General features: G+C 46.1%; 1 protein-coding gene across 2 annotated transcripts in view; it reads right to left on the reverse strand.

Moving 5' to 3' along the window:
• Positions 1–5705: 5705 nt before the first annotated feature.
• LOC143961409 (uncharacterized) overlaps positions 5706–20989 on the reverse strand; it is an 86276-nt gene continuing 70992 nt past the window's right edge. For both annotated transcript variants that reach the window (XM_077470687.1, XM_077470686.1), the window contains exons 10-12: positions 17478–17587; positions 12775–12897; positions 5706–6525 (exon numbers count right to left, since the gene is read on the reverse strand). In XM_077470687.1, the coding sequence (XP_077326813.1) occupies positions 6520–6525; positions 12775–12897; positions 17478–17587 (239 nt within the window). In that variant the 3' untranslated portion in view covers positions 5706–6519. The remainder of the gene's footprint in view (positions 6526–12774; positions 12898–17477; positions 17588–20989) is intronic.

The raw sequence follows: 20989 nt of genomic DNA on the forward strand, positions 1-20989 counted from the left end.
TGGCTTCCGCTAGGGCCCATAAGGACTTGCTCCTGGTGCCCCCCTGTCTGTTGATGTAAGCTACCACCGAGGAGTTGTCCGACCTTACCCTTACGTGATTCCCCCGAAGCTCCTTCTGAAAGGTTCTGAGAGCTAGATCTACTGCCCTCAGCTCCCTCCAATTCGAGGATCTCCTCGAGTCCCTCTTTTCCCAAATACCCTGTATTAATCGGGAGTCTAGGTGTGCCCCCCAACCTGAGCTGCTTGCATCGGTCGTGACCACCCTGGAGGTTGGCATGACCCACTCTAGACCTTGGGACAAATTTGCTCCCTTCCTCCACCACCAGAGGGACCTCTTTACCTGATCTGGAATCGAAACCAGAGAATCCAAAGATTCCTGGCTGTGATCCCAAACCTTCAGCACAAATAATTGTAGAGGGCGGTAATGTAACCCTGCCCACTGAACCGCTGGAAGAGCGGATGTCAGCAACCCTAGCGCTGACATGATCTTCCTTATGGAGATCTGGTGGTTGCCCTGAAGAAACAACAGAGCCCTGTCTATCTTTTGAATTTTTTCCAAAGGAAGAAAGACCCTTTGTACTGTTGAGTCCAACTCGTACCCTAGGAAAGTGACCCTCTGGGAAGGGATTAAGTTGGATTTCTCCAGGTTCAGGAGCCAACCCAGGCTTACTAACAGGTTTCTTGTGACCTGTAAATCCTGAATTAACTGTGCTGGGGAAGGGGCAAACAGAAGGAGATCGTCGAGATATGCGATCACCGAGATTCCCCTGAGACGCAGAAATGCCAGAACTTCTGCCATCACTTTGGTGAAGATTCGGGGGGAAGAGGATAGTCCGAAAGGAAGCGCTCTGAACTGAAGGTGTAGTACTTCCATTGGAGTTCTCACTGCCAGTCTGAGAAAACGCTGGTGGGACTCTGCGATTGGAATATGCAGGTATGCATCTTTCAGATCTATTGATGCCATGAAGCAGTTCGGAGGTAGGAGTGCTTTTACTGAGTAAACCGAATCCATCCGAAACCTTCTGTAGGTAACTGAGACATTCAAGGGCTTCAGGTTCAGGATGAGCCTGAACTTTCCCGAAGGCTTGCGAATCACGAAGACGTGAGAGTAGAAGCCTCTGCTTGTCTCTCCTACTGGAACCCGTACTACCACCTCCTGTTCTTCCAACTCCTGAAGAGAGGAAAGAAGGGCAGATGATTTTTCTGCGCATTTTGGCAGCTCGGTGACAAGGAACCTCAGAGGAGGGAGTTCCGAAAACTCCAAATGGTAACCTCCTCTGACGATCCCCAAGACAAACTGATTGGAGGAAATCATTTCCCACTGTGGGAGGAAGGCCCCCAATCTTCCTCCCACCGTGACCCTGTCACTGAGATTTTTTGGGCTGTTCAGGAGGGCGAAAAATTGCTCCCCCGGGGCCCTTGCTTTTGAGTCCCCAACTTTTCTTCTGCTGAACCGTACGGGGTGGTACAACCCTTTTCTGGGGACGAGTCTTTCTTTTGGCTTGTTCCCCAAATTTCCTTTTAACAGGAAAGGCCTTTCTTTTGTCTGCTGTGCGATCTAGCACTGTTTCAAGACCTGGTCCAAACAGTAGATCTCCTGTAAAGGGGATTCCACAAAGTTTAAGTTTGGATGCATTGTCTCCAGGCCAGGTCTTCAGCCATAAGGCTCTCCTGGCAGAGTTGGTCAGGGCCAAGGACCTTGCCGACATTCTCACGGATTCCGCCGAAGCGTCCGCTATGTAGGCTATCCCTTTAAGAAGCATGGGAAAGGAGGATAGAATAGTCTCCTTTGCTGTCCCTGCTTCAATGTGTGCGCTAATCTGGGTGAGCCAATACTCCATGTTGCGGGCCACCACCGTGGTTGCCATGGCTGGCTTAAGATTTCCCTGTGATGAATCCCAGGCCTTCTTAAGAAGGTAATCCATCCTTCGATCCATAGGGTTGGAAAGTACCCCCATATCCTCAAAGGATAGATCAGTGTGTCTGGACACCTGGGAAAAAGCAGCGTCTAGTCTGGGAGATTTATTCCAGACGAGAGTCTCTTCCTCCGAAAAAGGAAATCTACGTCTTAATGCCCCAGAAAAGAAAGGTTTCCTTTCGGGATCCCGCCATTCCTTCTTGATGGTATCGAAGAAGACGTTATGCACTGGGAACACCCGCTTCTTTTGTTCCCCCATGCCCTTGTACATCCGATCATGGAGTGACAATGTCTTAGTTTCTTCTTGAATGCCTAAAGTGGTATGAATCGCTCCCAAGAGCTCATCCACATCCTCCAGGGAAAGCTTATACCGCGAGATTCTGCTGGATTCCCCATCCAACACCTCGGCGTCAGACTCCCCTTGGGAGTCTGAAACGACACTGTCAATTTCCTCCTCAGCTTCCTCCCTGGGACCCTCTGAATTCTCTCCCCTTGCAGGAGGAACATCCACAGGGCTGGATGGTACACTCTGCTGCGCTGGTGTAGGAGTGCTCGGAGGCTGGGGCCACTGAAAACTGGAAAAAAAGTTTTGGAAGGACTGAAAGGTACCAGAGAGTTCCTTCATAGAAGCTACCAGATCTGCACCCTGCTCTACTGCCTGTTCCTTAAGTAAATCCTCAATACATTGTTTGCAAATAGCTTTAGACCAAGAGTCTCCCATAGACGTTCTACATGAAGGGCACTTCTTCTTAGAACCATGGGGGGACTTGCTCGTGGCTTTCTGAAAGACACAAAACACAGGAAGGGGCAGCATGAGCCTAAAAAACAGCAACACCAGCGCTACATAGAGGACCACCGGGAGTGCCCCCCCTAGGATCAACCATCACCAGGATCCCAGACACACTACCCTTCCCCCCGACCACCAAGGAGGAACACCAGTGGAGCTACTGGATACAAGTAAGGGAACACCTCCCCAGGTTTCCTCTTACCTTCGAGTGGCTGGTGCTGTTGTCTCCAGGAGTTTTTGAAGCCTCTGCCTCGGACATTCTCCCGTTGAGGAAGCGTGGTACGAACGCGCCTCTAACAGCTACCTGTGCAACTGTGAAAAGAGAGGCTGCACCAGCCGAACGCTAGGTTCCCCTTCACGTGCCGCGTCCGGAACCGGAAGACGCGGATCGAACGAAGGGGTCCGCCCCCACCGGAACTGACGTCGCCCGCCTACCGGTCCGGCTTCCAGCTCCCAGCCGGCTGCGTACACAGGGGGGCCCTGGACGCCTTCGTTCAGCACCCCACTGGGCGAAACGCAGGTATGAACCTCTCCAAAGACTTCCTGCTTTCCCCAAGCGAAGATTGGAGTGCGTGTAAAGGTCAGTCGAGTATTCAGCTTCCCCAGCCGACTGGACTGTTTGTTCCGTTGAAACACCCGCGGGTGAACGAACGGACGACCCCATAAACTTCCTGCTTTCCCCAAGCGGAGTTTAGGGTATATGGACAGTACGAACACTTCAGCTCCCCGCTGATAGGACTGTCCTGGACCGACCGATGAACGGTCGGATAGCCGAACGGGGCCAGGGCTCCGCTCGGATGGCTTCAGTTTCACCAACCGAATTTAGCCTTAAGGTTCCTTGGCGGTGTCTCCCCGCCGGAGGAAACACCATAACTGAGGAACGAAGGGAGGAGGAGGCTTAAATTATGAAATTGAAGGCGGTGTTTCCTCAGAGGGGAGGAGCCGGTGTCTCTCTAAGGTGGCTGTCCTGAAAGACGATTGGGGAAAAAAAAGGATGCCAATATTGTTTGGGAGCCACGTCGTACGACCACGCAATTGTCAGTTAAAGCGACGCAGTGCCGAATAGCAAAAAGGGGCTTGGTCCTTTAGCTGCAAAATGGTCCGGGGCTTAAGTGGTTAAAGGTGTGCTGCAATGTAATGGAGGCTTATAAACAATGTTTTCTATGTGTCCTATCAGTCTCCTGCACTTCTCAAGTGCAGAAAAATGCAGGTCACTGGACATGGTAGGAATGAGCTCACTGAAAACAATTCATGTTTATTGGAATAGGAATGCAAGTGACTCACATACTCCAGCTGTAACTTGTGCCAGATATTGTTCAGCACTGATTGCAATGTACGGGGGGAGTGAAAGTCAGGCAATAGACACTTGTGCACTATGAAAAAAAAAATATCCACAATGACATTAAACACTTTTTGGCTGGAGTTAAAGTGGTTGTAAACCCTTACAAACCACTTTGACCAACAGGTAAGCCTAGATTAAGGCTTACCTGTAGGTCCAAGAAATATCTAAACCTAAACTGTTTAGGAGATATTTACTAAAAGACAGCGACAGCTGTTTACAGCACGCAGGTGCACTATCGCCATTAGCAGCATGCCATTGCTTACGACGATATGCTGTTAGTGGCGGCTCCCGTGCGCATGCGCAGGAGTGACGTCATTGCTGCTCCGGCGCTGCGAGTGGCCGGAGCAGCGATACCCGGAAGAAGATGGATGCTCCGGACAACAGGGGACAGCGGTGACATTGCTGGTTCCTGTGTCAGGTAAGCGACACATAATGGGCTACTATGCGAAGCATAGTAGCCCATTATGCTTTACCTTTACAGGGAGACAGAGGATGTAAACCCATCAGGGTTTAATTCCTCTTTAAGGTTTAAGATGTATAACATCTAAAACAAAAAACATTGCTTATTGTGAGTGTGGTGCCCCCTGGTGCGAGTGCAAATTTATGTTTTGGTTCATGTTTAACTTGTAAGTCTTGAATGTGGGTCAAGTTTATTGCAGGTCAGGAGGACTCATACAGGTAGGTCTCTAGTGCCTCCTCGTGGTTCTGGAGGTTTGGAGAAATTTCTAGAAACTGGAGGGTGGAAGCGAGGAGGGTTTGATCTTCATACTTAGGGGAGCTCAGCCAATCCCCAGGCAGTAAGCCTGGCACGGTGTCTGAGCCAGCCCTTAAATATAGATGAGTCATGCTGGCAAGGGAGTCGGATGGAAGAGCGAGTACTGAGGAGACTGTCGGTGGTCCCTGCCGGGGGGGGGGGGGGCGCCCCCTCTACCGCGGGCTGGCCTTGGAGTATCCTGACAGTATTGCAGTTTGAAAGGAATATTTTCCCAATAGGCAGCAGGAGCAAGGAGGACAGTGAGTAAATCAGCATGGTCAGGGACTTACAACGGGAAAGACTGCCACATGCAGCAGGTCTTTCTGGAAGACAGCATTATGCCTAATCCTTTACCATGCCCTGGGAGATCTTATGCAGCCATGTAGGCTGGTGAAGAAACAAGGTGGGTTGGTGGAGAACCAGCCAGGTGGGCTGGCATTTAAAGTTGGTAGAAGTGGAACCAGTGTCTACAGGTGGGGTTGTAAGCTGCATTCGGGAATACGACAAACGTGTTTTACTTTCTAAAAGGACAGAGTTCCTAGCTCTTAAAAAGGGGCTTTTGCATCTTTTCAGAGACAGTCAGCGTTCAGGAAGGAAAAACTTAGAGTTGTACAAAAAAGGAGAAATTTTTCCCTGGGCAGCCCATATATCCCTTCATCCTATCAAAGGTGTTGTCCCCTAATTATAACAAAAACAAGCCAAGGCACGGACTTCTGTCTGGATGTGGAGAACGCATATTTCCTGACTGTGCAGGAGTAGGAGAGCTAGTTACCAGAAGCTCCTGCAGGGGTAGTGCTATACTTCTAGAAGCAGGAAAGGCTCAAATTGGACACGAGTAAATTAACTTGGAAGTGAAAGGTCTCCTTTCATACACATGTCCCTTTTTAAAAAAAAACAAATCTACTATACCACAAATGTATTCAGTCTTTATTTCGTTTCAAAATGGATTAAAATAATCAGTTTATCCATAAAACCATTAAAATATTTTTCTTCCCACCACCTTACAAACCATTAACTCGTGATGCATCTCACACAAAAGGTTTATTTTTAGATTTTTTTTTTGTTAGATTGAAAACAAAGCCAGACACCTTTCCATAGGATGCAAAATCAGTCATAAGATTCTGGTTTTATCTACATAAATATAATATACAAGTATACATCTACCAAACAACTGCTCATACCACTTGTATAGCAATGTTGTGTTGGATATCCACAGGACATTAGGTAGACAAGCTTTCATCTAAGACAGAACACGTAGAACAAAACACATTTCCTGTTAGTACAGGCTTCCTAGACATACGAAGATAAAGCAGAATATTCATTTTTCTTTTACACCCTAAAGGCTGTTCCAGCTTAAAGGCTGTACCCATGGTGCACAGACAACGGGAAGGTGCGCTATGAGCAATGAAATATCTTGACTGAAGGCAAGTGTTTTGACTTTTTTACAAGATAAAAGGAAAAATATGGACAAAAAGGAAAGAAAAAAAAAAAAAAGTTGTATACATCAAAGGTCCTTTGTCCTCTAAAATGCAGGAATCGCCAACCAGTCTCCTCATTAACCACGTGTATAGCAGACACAGAGCCAGCCCATACTGGCAAAGTAAAAAGTACAGCTACATCTCGAAGACTTCTTCCAGAGAGTTTCACCGCCGTTCCAGCATCTTCGGCTTCTCCGTTTGTTAAATTTGCTCGACTGCGAGAATGTCAGTATGTATCCACTAGGGCTATTTGGTGAGAGGAAAATATAAAAAAAAAAAAAAAAAAAGTGAACAAATCAGTCCTGCCTTTCATTACCAGTTATTTTATTTATTGAGATCTGCTTTCTGAAACCAAAGCCTACATCCAAGACCAACAGCCATGAGTTAAGGTGCCTGGCTATGAATGCAGAGGCCAAACAATCTCTCTTGCATTGTATGAACAAACATGTTTTGCATCAGCTAATTGAATGCTTGTGCCTATGCCGGAGGGAGGTGGAGCAAAATAGTAATTGGCTAAAAGTAAAAATGGACCCATTGATTTGTTAAAATTGAAAAACCCTGAAAACGCAACAGGTATCTATGATGCAAATAGCATTTAGCAAGAATGGACAAAAGGCATAAACCAATCTCCTCCACTGAAGACTTTATAAGCAAACAAGTCGCATCAGAATTGTATGAGTTGTCACGGATAGGTTTCACACTCTATTGCACTTATGAAGCAAAGACCAGTTTGTGACTTCATCTATCGTTATATGCATTAATGGTGGCAAGTAGGGATGCGCCGATACTGGGCATTTGAGTGAGTATTCCCAATACCTCGCTGTGATATGATTTTATATATATATATATATATATATATATATATATATATATATATATATATATATATATATATATATATATATATATATATATATATATATATATATATATATATATATAAATATAAATATATAGCATGCAATTTGAATAGGAACATGGTGAGATGCCTGTCTGAATCGAATGTGATTTCCATACATACATACATACACACACACACACACACACCCCCTGTCTAGTTGGCTGTTTAGAACTCACAAAATTCAGCAGTGGAAACACTGTTCCTGTAAGTGGGTGGAGAGACTAGAAGTTTAAAGCAACAATCCTTTATTGCAAAACTGGAGCTCCTGGGGGTGGGCAGTGAGCCCAATGGTTGCCTGATCGATGGATGTCCCGCTGACTGGGGGGAACTCCAGGAGTGGGCAGAAGTGCTCCAGAGACAGTATTGTGTGGGGACACACTAGGACATCCATCGATCAGGCAACCATTGGGCTCACTGCCCACCCCCAGGAGCTCCAGTTTTGCAATAAACCAACCAAATGCATCATTTTAATTTTTTCCCACATTAAACCCAATTTACCATATAATTGCCCACCAATTATAAAGATACTCTTGCAAAGTTTTTCACATGCTGCGGAGAAGTTATTGCCCTGCTTAGCTTAGTATTGTCCGTAAATACAGAGATTGAACAGTTTATCCCATCCTCCAGGTCATTTATGAATTAACTAGGATTGGTCCCAGGACAGAACCCTGGGCGACCTCACTTTCCACCCCTGCCCATTCTGAATACTTACCATTTATAACTACCATCTGGACTTGCCCCTGTAGCCAGTTTTCAATCCATGTACTCACCCTATGGTCCATGCCAATGGACCTTACTGTGTACAGTAAACATTTATGGGGAATTGTATCACATGCTTTTGCAAAATCCAGATACACTACGTCTATGGGCCTTCCTTTATCTAGATGGCAGCTCATCTCCTCATAGAAGGTCAATAGATTGGTTTGGCAAGAACGATTCTTCGTGAATCCATGCCGATTACTGCTAATGATACAGTTGACATAGCTAAAAATTTGGAAATATGGTCCTTTATCCCCTCCAAGAGCTTGCATACAACTGATGTTAGGCTAACTGGTCTAATTCCCAGGGATATATGTTGGCCCCGTTTTAAATATTGGTGCTATATTGGGTTTTCTCCAATCAGCTAGTACCATTCCAGTCAGTAGACTGTTCGTAAAAATCAGGAACAATGGTCTGGCAATTACTTAAGAGTTCCTTAGGAACCCTCGGTTGCAAGTCATCTGGTCCTGGTGACTCATTAAATGTTAAGTTTTTCAAGTCCATTTCTAATTTTGTCCTCTGTTGGCCATAACGGCGCTTCCTGTGACTTGTCATGAGGATAAACATTGCGGTTTTAGTTACTGAAGCCCCCCCCCCCCCCCTCCCTGATTCCTTTGTGAAGGCTGAGAAGACTTTATTCAATACCTTCGCCATCCTTAGCAACCAGTTTCCCTTAATCATTCTTTATGGGACCAATATGATCTGACCTCCCTTTCTTACTGTTTATGTATTTAAAGACTGCCTTTGGATTTTTCTTACTCTCCTCCGCTATATGCCTTTTGTCTTCCATCTTAGCCGCCCTGATTGCACCCTTAGATTTCTTGTTGTATTCTTTGTAAAGTTGGAATGCTAATAGATGGTCCCTCAGCCTTGTAACTTTTGAAGGCCTTCTACTTTGCTTTTATATGCATTTTTACATTGGAGTTAAGCCACCCAGGACTTATTAGCTCTTTTAAATTCATTTCCCATTGGGATGCACTGGCTAATGCCCTCAAAGCATACCCATTTCTGTATCTTCTAGCAAGGCTCATAGCTTAGGGAAGTTGGCCATTTTGAAATTCAGTGTCATTGTATTCCCCTTACGTTTCCTATTAGTTTGATTTATACTGAAACAAATTGACCTGTGATTGCACTTTCCTAAATTGTATTGTATTTCTACATCCATGAGCAAGTCCGTATTGTTGATAATCCATAGGTCTAGTAACGCTTTGTTTCTAGTTGATGCATTTACTATCTGACCCATGAAATTTTCCTGAAAGACATTTTGGAGCTGGTGAGCCTTAGATAAATGCACGGTTCCTTCCACCCAGGCTATGTCTGGATAAATAAAAGACCCCATTATGACGACACTTCCTATCCTTGCCGCTAATCCAAATTGCGATACCGTGTTTCCCCAAAAATAAGACCTAGCGTGATTGTCGGTGACGGCTGCAATATAAGCCCTAGTTAAAGTCCTTGTAGGTCTTATTTTCGGGGAAACAGGGTAAGAAGTCCGCCTCAGCCTCCTCCCTCTGGTTAGAGAGCCTATAGCATACTCCCAGTATTAATTTACCCTTAGTTTCATCCCTTTGCAGCTCTACCCTTAAGGATTCCACCTCCTTGCTTGCACCCTTAGTAATGTCATCTCTCACATTCACTTGTACATCATTTATAATACACAGGCATACCCCTCCCCCTTTTTTACCCTCTCTATCCCAGCAAAATCGGGAATACCCTTGAATGGTTGCCAGCTAATCATGAAAGCTGTTGAACCAAGTCTCTGAAATTGTACAAAATCTAAATGCTCCAGCAATCCGCCTGCTGAATTTTGCGAGTTCTAAACTGACCAGGGGCGTACCTAGAGCATTTGGCACCCAGGGCCCATCCTATATCTGGCACCCCCCCCCCCCCCCAACTGTAAAAACACCCACAAAAAAACACCCTCCTCTGCCAAGATCAGTGTTTTTTAATTCAGCTTTCTTTTTTAAATGGCGCTGTTGGCTACCGAGTAAACCGGAAGTGACACTGTGCTGTCGCTTCCAGTTTTCTACATCGGAGACCTGATCAAAGGCAAATTCGGCTTTGTTCGGGTCTCTGGCCAGCTGGCTGGTGGCTCAAGTCTGCGGGTGGGATGGGAGACCTGGGCGGAGCTGTGGGGGGGATGGGGACGTCCCCTCCCGCTCCTTGTAATAACAGCCGATGCTGTTCATCCATGATAGCCAGTGACAATAGACAGGACAGAGGTGTCAGTCACTCAGGTGTTAGCAGATGCCACATTTTTGGACAGATTGTGCCGCGGTTCAGAAAGTGGAGAGCTGGACTGGAGCTGCTATGAGGGGAGACATCAGAGTGATACAGCTGACAATACAAAGTATGGCCCATGTCTACTGTCCTCAGGGACAGATCTGATCCAGATATTCCACTGTATGGCGATCTCTGGATCGGATCTGTCCCTGGGGACAGCATTGGCATTGATGATTTGATTCAGATTTGGGAACTGACCTACTGACAAGGCGTGTTGCTTGCTGGACCGTGGATGGGATCTGATGGCCGCAGGGAAGATGGCAAGATGCCGCTGTGACCTGCTGCTTGCTGGATGGATCTGATGGCTGCTAGATGTGGGTGTAAGTCCCCCCCTTTATCAGACCAGCTCATCTACTCTATACCTGGTTTGTGAACACAGCATCACCACCCCCCCCCCCTTACCAGGTAAGATCACAGCTCAGCTACTATAGGTGGGTGGTAGACACACAGCAATATACAGCACACGCCTGCATTCTGCAACCTGTACACAGCACACGCCTGCATTCTGCAACCTGTACACAGCACACGCCTGCATTCTGCAACCTGTACACAGCACACGCCTGCATTCTGCAACCTGTACACAGCACACGCCTGCATTCTGCAACCTGTACACAGCACACGCCTGCATTCTGCAACCTGTACACAGCACACGCCTGCATTCTGCAACCTGTATACAGCACACGCCTGCATTCTGCAACCTGTATACAGCACACGCCTGCATTCTGCAACCTGTATACAGCACACGCCTGCATTCTGCAACCTGTATACAGCACACGCCTGCATTCTGCAACCTGTATACAGCACACGCCTGCATTCTGCAACCTGTACATAGCACACGCCTGCATTCTGCAACCTGTACATAGCACACGCCTGCATTCTGCACCCCCCCCCCCCCCATCAGGTCAGCTACACTATACCTACTACACAGCAACCCCCCCCCCTTCTATGACAGGCCAGCACAGTAAGGATGGCAGGACAGACACACTCCTCCAACGTCTTCTCACAGCTCACACATCCCCCATCACCAGCTCACCTGGCTCTCAGCTTCAGCTGGGGAGGTTTAGACTCTGGAAGATGATGTGGACACAGCAACCACCCCTGCGCTGAATGATGACACACTCAGCTCGGCTGCTCAGCAGTTGTGGGTGGAGCTAGCAGGGGAAAACAGAAACTAGACCATACTATTTCGGCCGCAGTGCTGGGGGTGTTCCAGCTCACGAAAAACTCACAAAGAACAGCAGCCAGAGCCAGGGATTCCCTTCAGGATTATGTCAGACTGTGAGTGCAGAGTGAACCCCATAGCAATGGCACCCAGCCACTTACACCCCCCTCAATGTGTGGCACCTGGGGCGGAACGCCCCCCCGCCCCCTGCTTGGTACGCCCCTGAAACTGACCACTAGATAGCGCTTCTATACACACACATGGAATGTTTGCATGCAATTCTTTGCAGTGCGTTTTGCGCCTTTTTTGTGTTAATGCAAATTCCATCGCAAAGTACTGAGTATCACCGAGTACTTGACTGGAAGTATCGGTATTAGTCAATTAAAAAAATTGTATCAGTGCAACCCTAGTGGCAAGCTTAAGTGACACCCGGTGTAGCTGCATCAGGTTTTTGTACCAACAGAAATATAATTTTACCTGTCAGGGCTGTGAAACTTGCAGTCTTGAATATGTAAGTTCGAACCAGATGTGGTCAAGTTTCCACGTTCCCAGTCACAGGGACAGGAACTGAAAAACTCCAATGTAGGAACAATCCTAATCCTTCAATTCTGGTTGTGACAGGGCATCACTTTGAACTGAGAATGAAGTCAGTTTCCCTCCAGGGGAAAAGGGGCCATTGATTTGGACTGATTTAGTAAAGGAAGCAATTTGAACACTTCCTTGGCTTTGAAGAAAGAATATGCCCATAGTGGGTTCTCAAATATAATTCTTGTGCAACTGTCTGTACATTAAATGCATTCGTTTATTAGACTGGGTAAAATAAAAACTGTACAGAAGTATGGAGAATGCCTTTTTGACTGTCCGGATGAGATTGGCTCAATTTACTTGAAAGGAATGCTTTCCAATGTAAAGGGGGGGCACTGAAGAAATCAGAAAATTTACATAGCTTTAAATATTTTATGCACAACTCTCAAATACTGTTGCAATTTCACACTGGGGCATTTTGCAGGCGATATAGCGTTAAAAATAGCACCTGCAAACCGTCCTAAAACAGCTGCTCCATTCACTCCAGTGTGAAAGCCAGAGGGCTTTCACACTGGAGCGTTACACTGGCAGAGCATCAGAAAAAGTCCTGCCAGCAGCTTCTTTGGAGCAGTGAACTCACTGCTGCTCCCCATTGAAATCAATGGGGCAGTGCTGCGATACTGGATTTAACCCCTTTTCGGCCACTAGCGGGGGTTAAAACGAATAGCGCCGCTAAGATGGCACTAAAAATAACACAGCTTTACCGCTGATGCCCGGGGTGGCACAATGTGAAAAGGGTCTTAAGAAAGCATTTAAATAAAATAGAAAAAACAAGTGTGCAATACACACAAAAATGAAACGTTACCTGCTCTATGGATGCTCTGAATGCACGGTTATCCATCTCAAGACGGTGACTTTGCTGATCTGGGTCATGCCGCTGACGAATGGTTGCTTTCCTTCTATGGCCAAGCATTCGGGTTTTGTAACACTGAAAAGTTGGAAAAATACATTTAAGTATGCAGTTAGGTGTAAGGGAGCAAAGACTGAAGACTGTGCATAGCCAAAGCTTTTGTTTTTTTTGTATGGTTTTGGAGCGAAAATAAAATAAATAATCAGAACCCCAGTCAAGATTGCCGTCAGTCCCCATTAAGTAATTCACCCATTTTGCCTGTATTATTTTATTGAAGGCTAACTTATTAAATACTTTTTTCAGCTCTAGGTATACAAAGGAACATGGGGGAGCTCATGTCCATAATGGGGGTGGTAGTGACACAGCCCCAAATCCACAATGGCTCAAAAGTGACATGGTCCAGAAATATTTGGACAGAATAAAGGTGGATAAAGCACCTGGACCTAAAGGCATCCACCCACTGATACTAAAAGAATTGAGCTCTGTAATTTCAAAGCCATTATATCTAATTTTTAGTGACTCAATGACAGGAATAGTACCACTGGATTGGCGCAGGGCCAATGTGGTGCCTATATTTAAAAAGGGAACAAAGTCTTTACCAAGTAACTGTAGACCTGTTAGTTTAACTTCTATAGTTGGGAAGATAGTGGAGAGATTAATAAAAGACCACATAGATTTCTTGCAGGAAAAAAATATTTTAAAGCAACAGACAGCATGGATTCATGAAAGACAGAAGTTGTCAAATAAACCAGATTTCTTTTTATGAAGAGGCAAGTAAAACCTTGGACAGAGGGGTGGCGGTGGTATACTTGGATTTTGCAAAAGCGTTCGATACAGTTCCGCACACAAGGCTCATGTGTAAGGTAAAGTCTACAGGTTTGGAAATAGTTTGTAAATGGATAGAAAACTGGCTAAAAAAGACAGAATTCAGAGAGTAGTGGTTAATGATTCTTACTCTGAATGGTCCAAGGTTATCAGTGGTGTACCCCAAGGTTCAGTGCTGGGACCCTTACTTTTTAATATCTTTATAAATGATATAGGGTCTGGGATCAAACCTAACATTTCCGTCTTTGGAGATGACACCAAGTTATGCAGTGGAATAACGTCCTTACAGGATGTCTCCAATTTACAAACATTTTACAATGTTGGTAAGGTTGAATAAAGACACCAGTCAACCCAGTTAAACCTGTGTGGGAGGGGTGCGTGCGCATTGGTCTCTACCATTTCCCATATCCCTGTATATTGTGTTTAGATGTCCATCTAGAAGTTTAAAATTAGCAACATTACCTGCTGAAACCACACATTGTGGAAGGGGGTTCCACATCCATACTGCGCTAACAGTAATATTACCATATCATCTCCTCTTAGGCATATCTTCTCCAAGGTGAATAAGAGAAGGATTGTAAAATGTTCTTCATCCACCAGCCCTCCGATTAGTCTTGTTGCTCTTCTCCGGACTCTCTCCAGTTCCAGCACATCCTGTCTGAGGACTGGAGACCAGAACTGGACATTATACTCCAGGTGTGGCTAAACCAGAGTTTTGTAAAGTGGTAGAATTATAGTTCTCTAAATAACATTTTTAATGCTTGTGAACATTCCACTGACCTTGCATGCCATTGCAGAGTCTGATCTACTAGGACCCCCGTATACTTCTCCATCCTCAATTCCCCCAGAGGTTCTTCCCCTAGTGTGCAACTTACATTCATATTTTTAGCTCCCAAGTGCATTACTTTACACTTCTCTACATTGAACCTCATTTGCCATGTGTTTTTGTCCACCCCTCTATTTTAGCAAGGTCTTCCGGTAGAGTTGCTATATCCTGGTGTGAAGCAATTGTCCTGCTTAGCTTTGAGCCATTTGTATACCAACCTCTATATCGTTTATGAACATGTTAAACGGGATTGGTCTGAGGACAGAGCCCTGGGGTACCCCACTTATAACTGCTGACCATTCATAAGATACACCATCACCACCCTCTGGACATTCCCCTGTAACCAGATTTCTATTTGGGTACATAACCTATCAACAACACAGACCTCAATTTGTGGATTAAGCGTTTATGGGAGGACAGTGTCAAATGCTTTGGCAAGTCTAGATACACTAAATCCACAGGCCCCCTTATCCAGATTACAGCTCACTTCCTAATAGAATGTTAATAAGGTTTGTGTGACAAGGACAAGATTTCATAAATCCATGCTGGTTACTACTAATACTATTCTATACTGCAAATTCCTGGATGGTCTCTTATCCCCTCCAATAGTTTCCACATTATTGATGTAAGGCTTACTTTCCTGTAGATTACAGGTATGCATCTTGGCACATTCTTGAATATTGGTACGGTAGCCAATGCGCTGGTACCATTCCAGACAGTATGTTTTCCTTAAAGTTTACGAATTACGGTCTAGCAATGACCTGGCTAAGTTCTTTGAGGACTCTCGGGTGCGAGCCATCTGCTCCTTGTGATTTGTTCCCAATACGTTTTTCCAATCTTTTTAGAACACCTTGCTTTGTTGTCAACAATACAGTCTTACCCTGATCACACCCTTACATTTCTTATTGTATTCTTTGTAGTCCTGGAATGCTGCCAGTGTCCCCTCTGTCTTCTATTTTTTAAAGAACTTTCAAGGACTTCCATTTAGCTACAAAAGGTTCTTTTACCCAAAAGGTTCTTAAAGCACTCCCACTTTTCCTTTGTCCCTCGAGACATTTAAGAAGTGCCAAGCCTTGGAAGAGCAAGCATTTCCATCCATATTCAGTTAATATCTGGATAAAGTACCCCATGATGATCATCTTGTCCCGCCTCGCTGCCATTTCTAACTGTGAAAGGAGATTGGTCTTTTCATCCCTCAGGGTAGGGGGCCTGTAGCATACCCCCACTATTTGCATCTTCCCTTTGAAGTTCCAGCCACAAGTATATCTCCACTTCCATTGCCATTTCCATTGTTTAGCAATGCCATCCCTCATGGTCACTGTCAAATCACCATCGCTCTTTATGTACACAGCCCCCCATCCCTTCGATACAGGGAGTATCAGCAAGCCAGTTATTTGTACTGGCAAACCAGGTCTGTTACTCCCACAAGTTAAAATCCTCCTCATCCCAGTATTTTTCAGTGCCCCAATTTTGTTCAGACTCCTAGCATTAGTCAACATGCCTTTTAGTTGTGTGGCAGCATAAAGTTTCATCCATACTTGTTCCAAGACTACAGTGGGATTCTGCCAACCCACATGTGTTGGTTTTAGGTACACCAGTTAAGTTGATCACAGTTAAAATAATTAAAAAGTTAATCGAACTTTTTGGACATCCTTTTCCCCAGCAGGGCTTCACCCTCCTCATTTAGGCACAGTCCATCCCTACTGTGGAGGCGGTAACCAACTGAAAAGTGAGTCCAGTTTTCCAGAAACCCAAAACCCTCCTTCCTGCAACAGTTCAGCCACGTGTTAAGCCCCCTAATCCCCTGCTGCCTCTCTGGAGTTTCTCAGGGTATAGGCAGTATTTCTAAGAAAACCACCCTGGAGTTCCTTTTCTTCAATGTAGCTCCCCGAGTCCCTGAAATCATTTTTTTTAGGATGGCCTGTCATTGGTACCAATGTGTACCATGACAGTTGTGTCTTCACTACCCCCACCCAACAATCTGTCCATCCAACAATTTACTGGTAATCACGGTCTGTTAATTTACACTTGTTTTTTGCTAGAGGCCACACACCAAAAGCAGCAGCACAAACAAACCCAACATACTCAAAGCAGAATTGTAGGTTTCTGATCATTGTGATGGGTTTGTCCTCCTGCCTGTGATGTGGTGCATAATAGGATGCACTGTAACATGCAATATACTGTGCATTCATTGAAGCAGCACAAAGATGGAAAAATAGGCTCCAAGAGGTAGAACTAGATATTGGATGTCAAGGCCATTGACCGCTAGATCAGGTAAAACAGACAGTATATACAGCAGACACAACCGACTCAAGACTTGCTTGGGTGGTCCAACTGCTATTTCCCCCCCCCCCCCACCCCACCCCCCCCAACTCCTCGGATAAATAAGACCCTCTTCAAACTCCAACCATAGTGAGAAGAAAACATGTGGCAAGAATATGGACAGTCAAGTATTTACATACATTTTAAAATAAGCTTCCATTGATCTCTGTAGCTGTAGGCACTGTGGAGAAATTGGTCTTCAGAAGCAGTCTCACCTTCTCAGCAGCTCAGCTCACCCCGTTCAGCTCTCAGCAGTGACTGGACACCCTGCCTGCCTTACAGGCTCCAATATAAACACAAAGAAGCTGCACACAGATATAGGTACTCAGAGGCCTAACTTGGAAGGCTTCACTGCTTCTCTTGTGACTATTGAGGATTACCTGCATCTACAAAAAATGTCAGCAAGGGTGTATCTTAAATTTTATTTACAGTTTGTCAAGGCAAAGCAGTAAATACATGACCACCCACACTCCAGGGGTTCACTTTAAAACATACAACATTGTAGGATACAACAAAGGGCTGCATTTCCAAGTGTTCTTTTATGTCTAAGACAGCTTTAAGATATTGTATGAAAACTTAGATAATGGCTTGCAGACTAGCACATGCTTGAGAATAATATTGAAAGATTGGTAAAACGGTTGTAAATATGTGGCTGACCTCAAAACAAAAATGTATGAATACTTACCACATAGACCAGCAAGGGAAAAAGCAAGATAGATAGTCCACACATCACTATTATGGCCACAGCATAGCCAGGGAAGTCTGTATACTCATTATAAGGGTTTGATGTGGAATCTAGAGGTAAAGAGCAATAAATCAGTGTAAAAAAAAATATTAAAAAGGAACTAAAATGTTACTTCTGCCTCATTCTGCTCACTGTCTGCAAACTCGTGCAGGACCCTTTTTTGGTCCGCACCAGAATAGGATCGCATGGGTGTTCACGATTCCTGTCCGACTTGACAGTTCACACTGCGATATGCGAACTGATCTTGGGGTGTCATTACCGTCGTATTGACACCCCCAGCAGTTTGCATAGGGCAGCGTGAACCACCGACGGGAGACAAGCAATGCGGGAAATGTACTGGATTCACAGGGTTCCCGTATCGCTGCAGTGTTAACCTAGCTATAATGTGTCAGTGTCTTCTGCCCCACTTCAAATCACTCACCTCCACCGCAGTAGTATTCTCTTCCATCCTCTACTACACATCATCCCCCCCCCCCCCCAGTAATATGCACCCCCTACACAAGCAAGCGTCTGACACCACCCCCCCTCCCACACAAACAAGTGTCTTCTGACACCCCCCCCCCTCTGTTTCTGTCCCCCAGTAGTGTCCTCTGCTCCTCTATAGCCGCTTCCCCTGTCGCTCCCAATACAGCTGTAGGTAGCTTTCTCCTACCTTATAGCGCTTGTACATCAGAGGAGTTGAGAGGAAGCGTGGTGCTGAATGGAGGGCAGAAGCAGGAGAAGCTTTAGTTAACAAGCTGATGATTGGTTGCTAGGACCGCCTAGTAACCAATCTGCTAGTTAACTTGCAAAAAGTAACTAAAGCAGCTCCCGGTCCCTCCCTCCATCCAGCACGACTTTGCCCGTCACTCCTCTCTGCAGTGCTAGTGAAGGGAGAGCAACAGCGGTGGAAACGGGGGGTGCATCGGCACACAGTCCTGATAGAGATCAACCTGTCGGCTTCCCACAATCGTCAGGTAGGTCACAGTTGATGGGTTGCTGACTGAGTTTAGATCACAGCATATTCATGTGTTAGAATTGCCTGTCATAGACCAGACTTAAATCCAATTGAGAATCTGTGGCAAGACTTGAAAATTGCTGTTCACAGATTCTTGCCATCCAAGATGTGCAAAGCTGGTAGAGACATCCCCAAAAAGACTTGCAGCTGTAATTGCAGAGAAAGGTGGTTCTACAAAGTATTGACACAGGGGCGCTGAATACAAATGCACGTCACACTTTTCAGTTAACCACTTGCCGACCGCCGCACGACGATGTACGTCGACAGAATGGCACGGGCAGGCATATGGGCGTACATGTACGTCCCTGCCTTCCCGCGGGTGGGGGGCCCGATCGGGCCCCCCCCCCCCGGTGCCAGCGGCGGTCGGTATCCACTCAGGAGCGATCCAGGATGAGGGGGCGGCCATTCGTTCATGGCCACCCCCTCGCGATCGCTCCTGACGAATGAAATCCCTCCTCTACATCACTTCCTCTCCTGTAATGTAAACACAGGAGGAAGTGATGTAATCTCTCGTGTCGGTCTTTTTCGTTCCGGCACCGAGGAGAGAGGATCGGTGAGTTGCACCTAACACTACACTAACAGTAGAACACGCCAGGCACACTTTTCACCCCCCCTTCACCCCCCGATCACCCCTGCACCCCCAGTCAGTGACACCAATAGCATTTTTTTTATTTTTATTTTTTATTGCATTGGTGTCATTTGTGACTGTAATAACTGTAAGGGCAGTTAGGGTTAGCCCCCTTTAGCTCTAGGGTACCCCCCTAACCCCCCCAATAAAGGTTTAACCCCGTGATCACCCCCCGTCGCCAGTGTCACTAATAAGCGATAGTTTTTCTGATCGCTGTATTAGTGTCACAGGTGACGCTAGTTAGGCAGGTAAGTATTTAGGTTCGCCGCAGCTTTTTATAGCGTCAGGGACCCCCATATACTACCGCATAAAGCCCCCTGACTGCCCCCTAGTTAACCCTTTCACCAGTGATCACCATATAACTGTTACAGGTGACGCTGGTTGGTTAGTTTTTTTTTTTTTTGTTTCAGGGCACCCGCCATTTATTACCCAATAAAGGTTTAACCCCCTGATCAACTGGCGGGTGATATAAGTTTGAGGGTCAGATAAGGTCTGCGTCGCCCCAGCGTCAGGTTAGTGCCAGTACCGCTAACACCCACGCGCAAAGCATACACCTCCCTTAGTAATATAGTATCTGATCAGATCTATATTAGCGTTGCCAGCATTTTAGGTTTCCCAAAACGCATTGTTAGCGGGATCAGCCCAGATACCTGCTAGCACCTGCGTTTAGCACCTCCGCCAAGCCCAGCCCAGCCCACCCAAGTGCAGTATCGATCGATCACTGTCACTTACAAAACACAACACACATAACTGCAGCGTTCGCAGAGTCAGGCTTGATCCCTGCGATCGCTAACAGTTTTTTTTGTAGCGTTTTGAAACAGTCGCTGACAGGCTAGGTGCTTTTTTACCTGTGAGTCTCACTAGTGTACCCCTAAATTTAGAGCCCAAAATGGCAAAGCGAAGGTACACTAGTGAAGAGGCTTACACGTTTCTGAGCATGACAGATAGTGAAGAGGACGTCAGAGGACGTCACTCATCACTCATCTGTCAGATTCAGGCTCAGAATACGATCCTGTAGAGGACAGCGGCTCCATGACAGATAACAGGGACCTCATCTCCGTTGCCAGAGCTAAGGACAGGTGTGCCCGATCCCAAATGTATTCTGTTGTTCAGGTGCAGGAACCGCAGGTCACTCGTATGGAGCAGAGACGTACTAGAGCCGCTCATCCTTCTGGTGAACTGGCAAGCACCAGCGGCCTAGTACACCCTGGACGTACATCCAGCACTGCAGTAACACGTGGTGACGTGGCGAGTCCCATAAGTGCAGTTCAAGCTGGCGAGGTGGCAAGCACAAGTAGTGTCCCGCTGCCACCAAGAAGACGACAAAGACAGGCCCGTCGTACCCATAGTGCCCTTCCTGCAGAATTCGCCAATCCTAATTGGGTGCCCACCACTTCAGCAGAACCCGTACTTCCCCCATTCACTGGCCAACCTGGCATTAACATGGAAACAGTTGATTTTACGACACTTGACTTTTACTCACTGTTTTTCACCGAAGATCTCTATAGATCTATTGTGGACCAAACCAATTTGTACGCTGGTCAACACATCGCCACTATTCCCCAGTCCGCCCTTGCCAGACAATGGAAACCAGTTACGGTTTCCGAATTTAAAATCCTTCTGGGCCTCTCCCTCAACATGGGCATAACCAAAAAGAGTGAGTTGCGGTCATATTGGTCCACTGACCCAATTCACCATATGCGCGTGTTCTCTGCTTCCATGTCCAGGGCAGATTTTGCGGTTCATGCACTTCAGCGACAATGAACTCTGTCGTCCTCGTGGAGACCATGAATACGATCGGCTCTACAAAATTCGGCCCCTCATAAA

This window comes from Lithobates pipiens, unplaced genomic scaffold (assembly GCF_037356315.1).
Source record: "Lithobates pipiens isolate NorthernLeopardFrog02 unplaced genomic scaffold, aLitPip1_a1.2 Scaffold_8, whole genome shotgun sequence".
NCBI classification, from domain to species: Eukaryota; Metazoa; Chordata; class Amphibia; order Anura; family Ranidae; genus Lithobates; species Lithobates pipiens.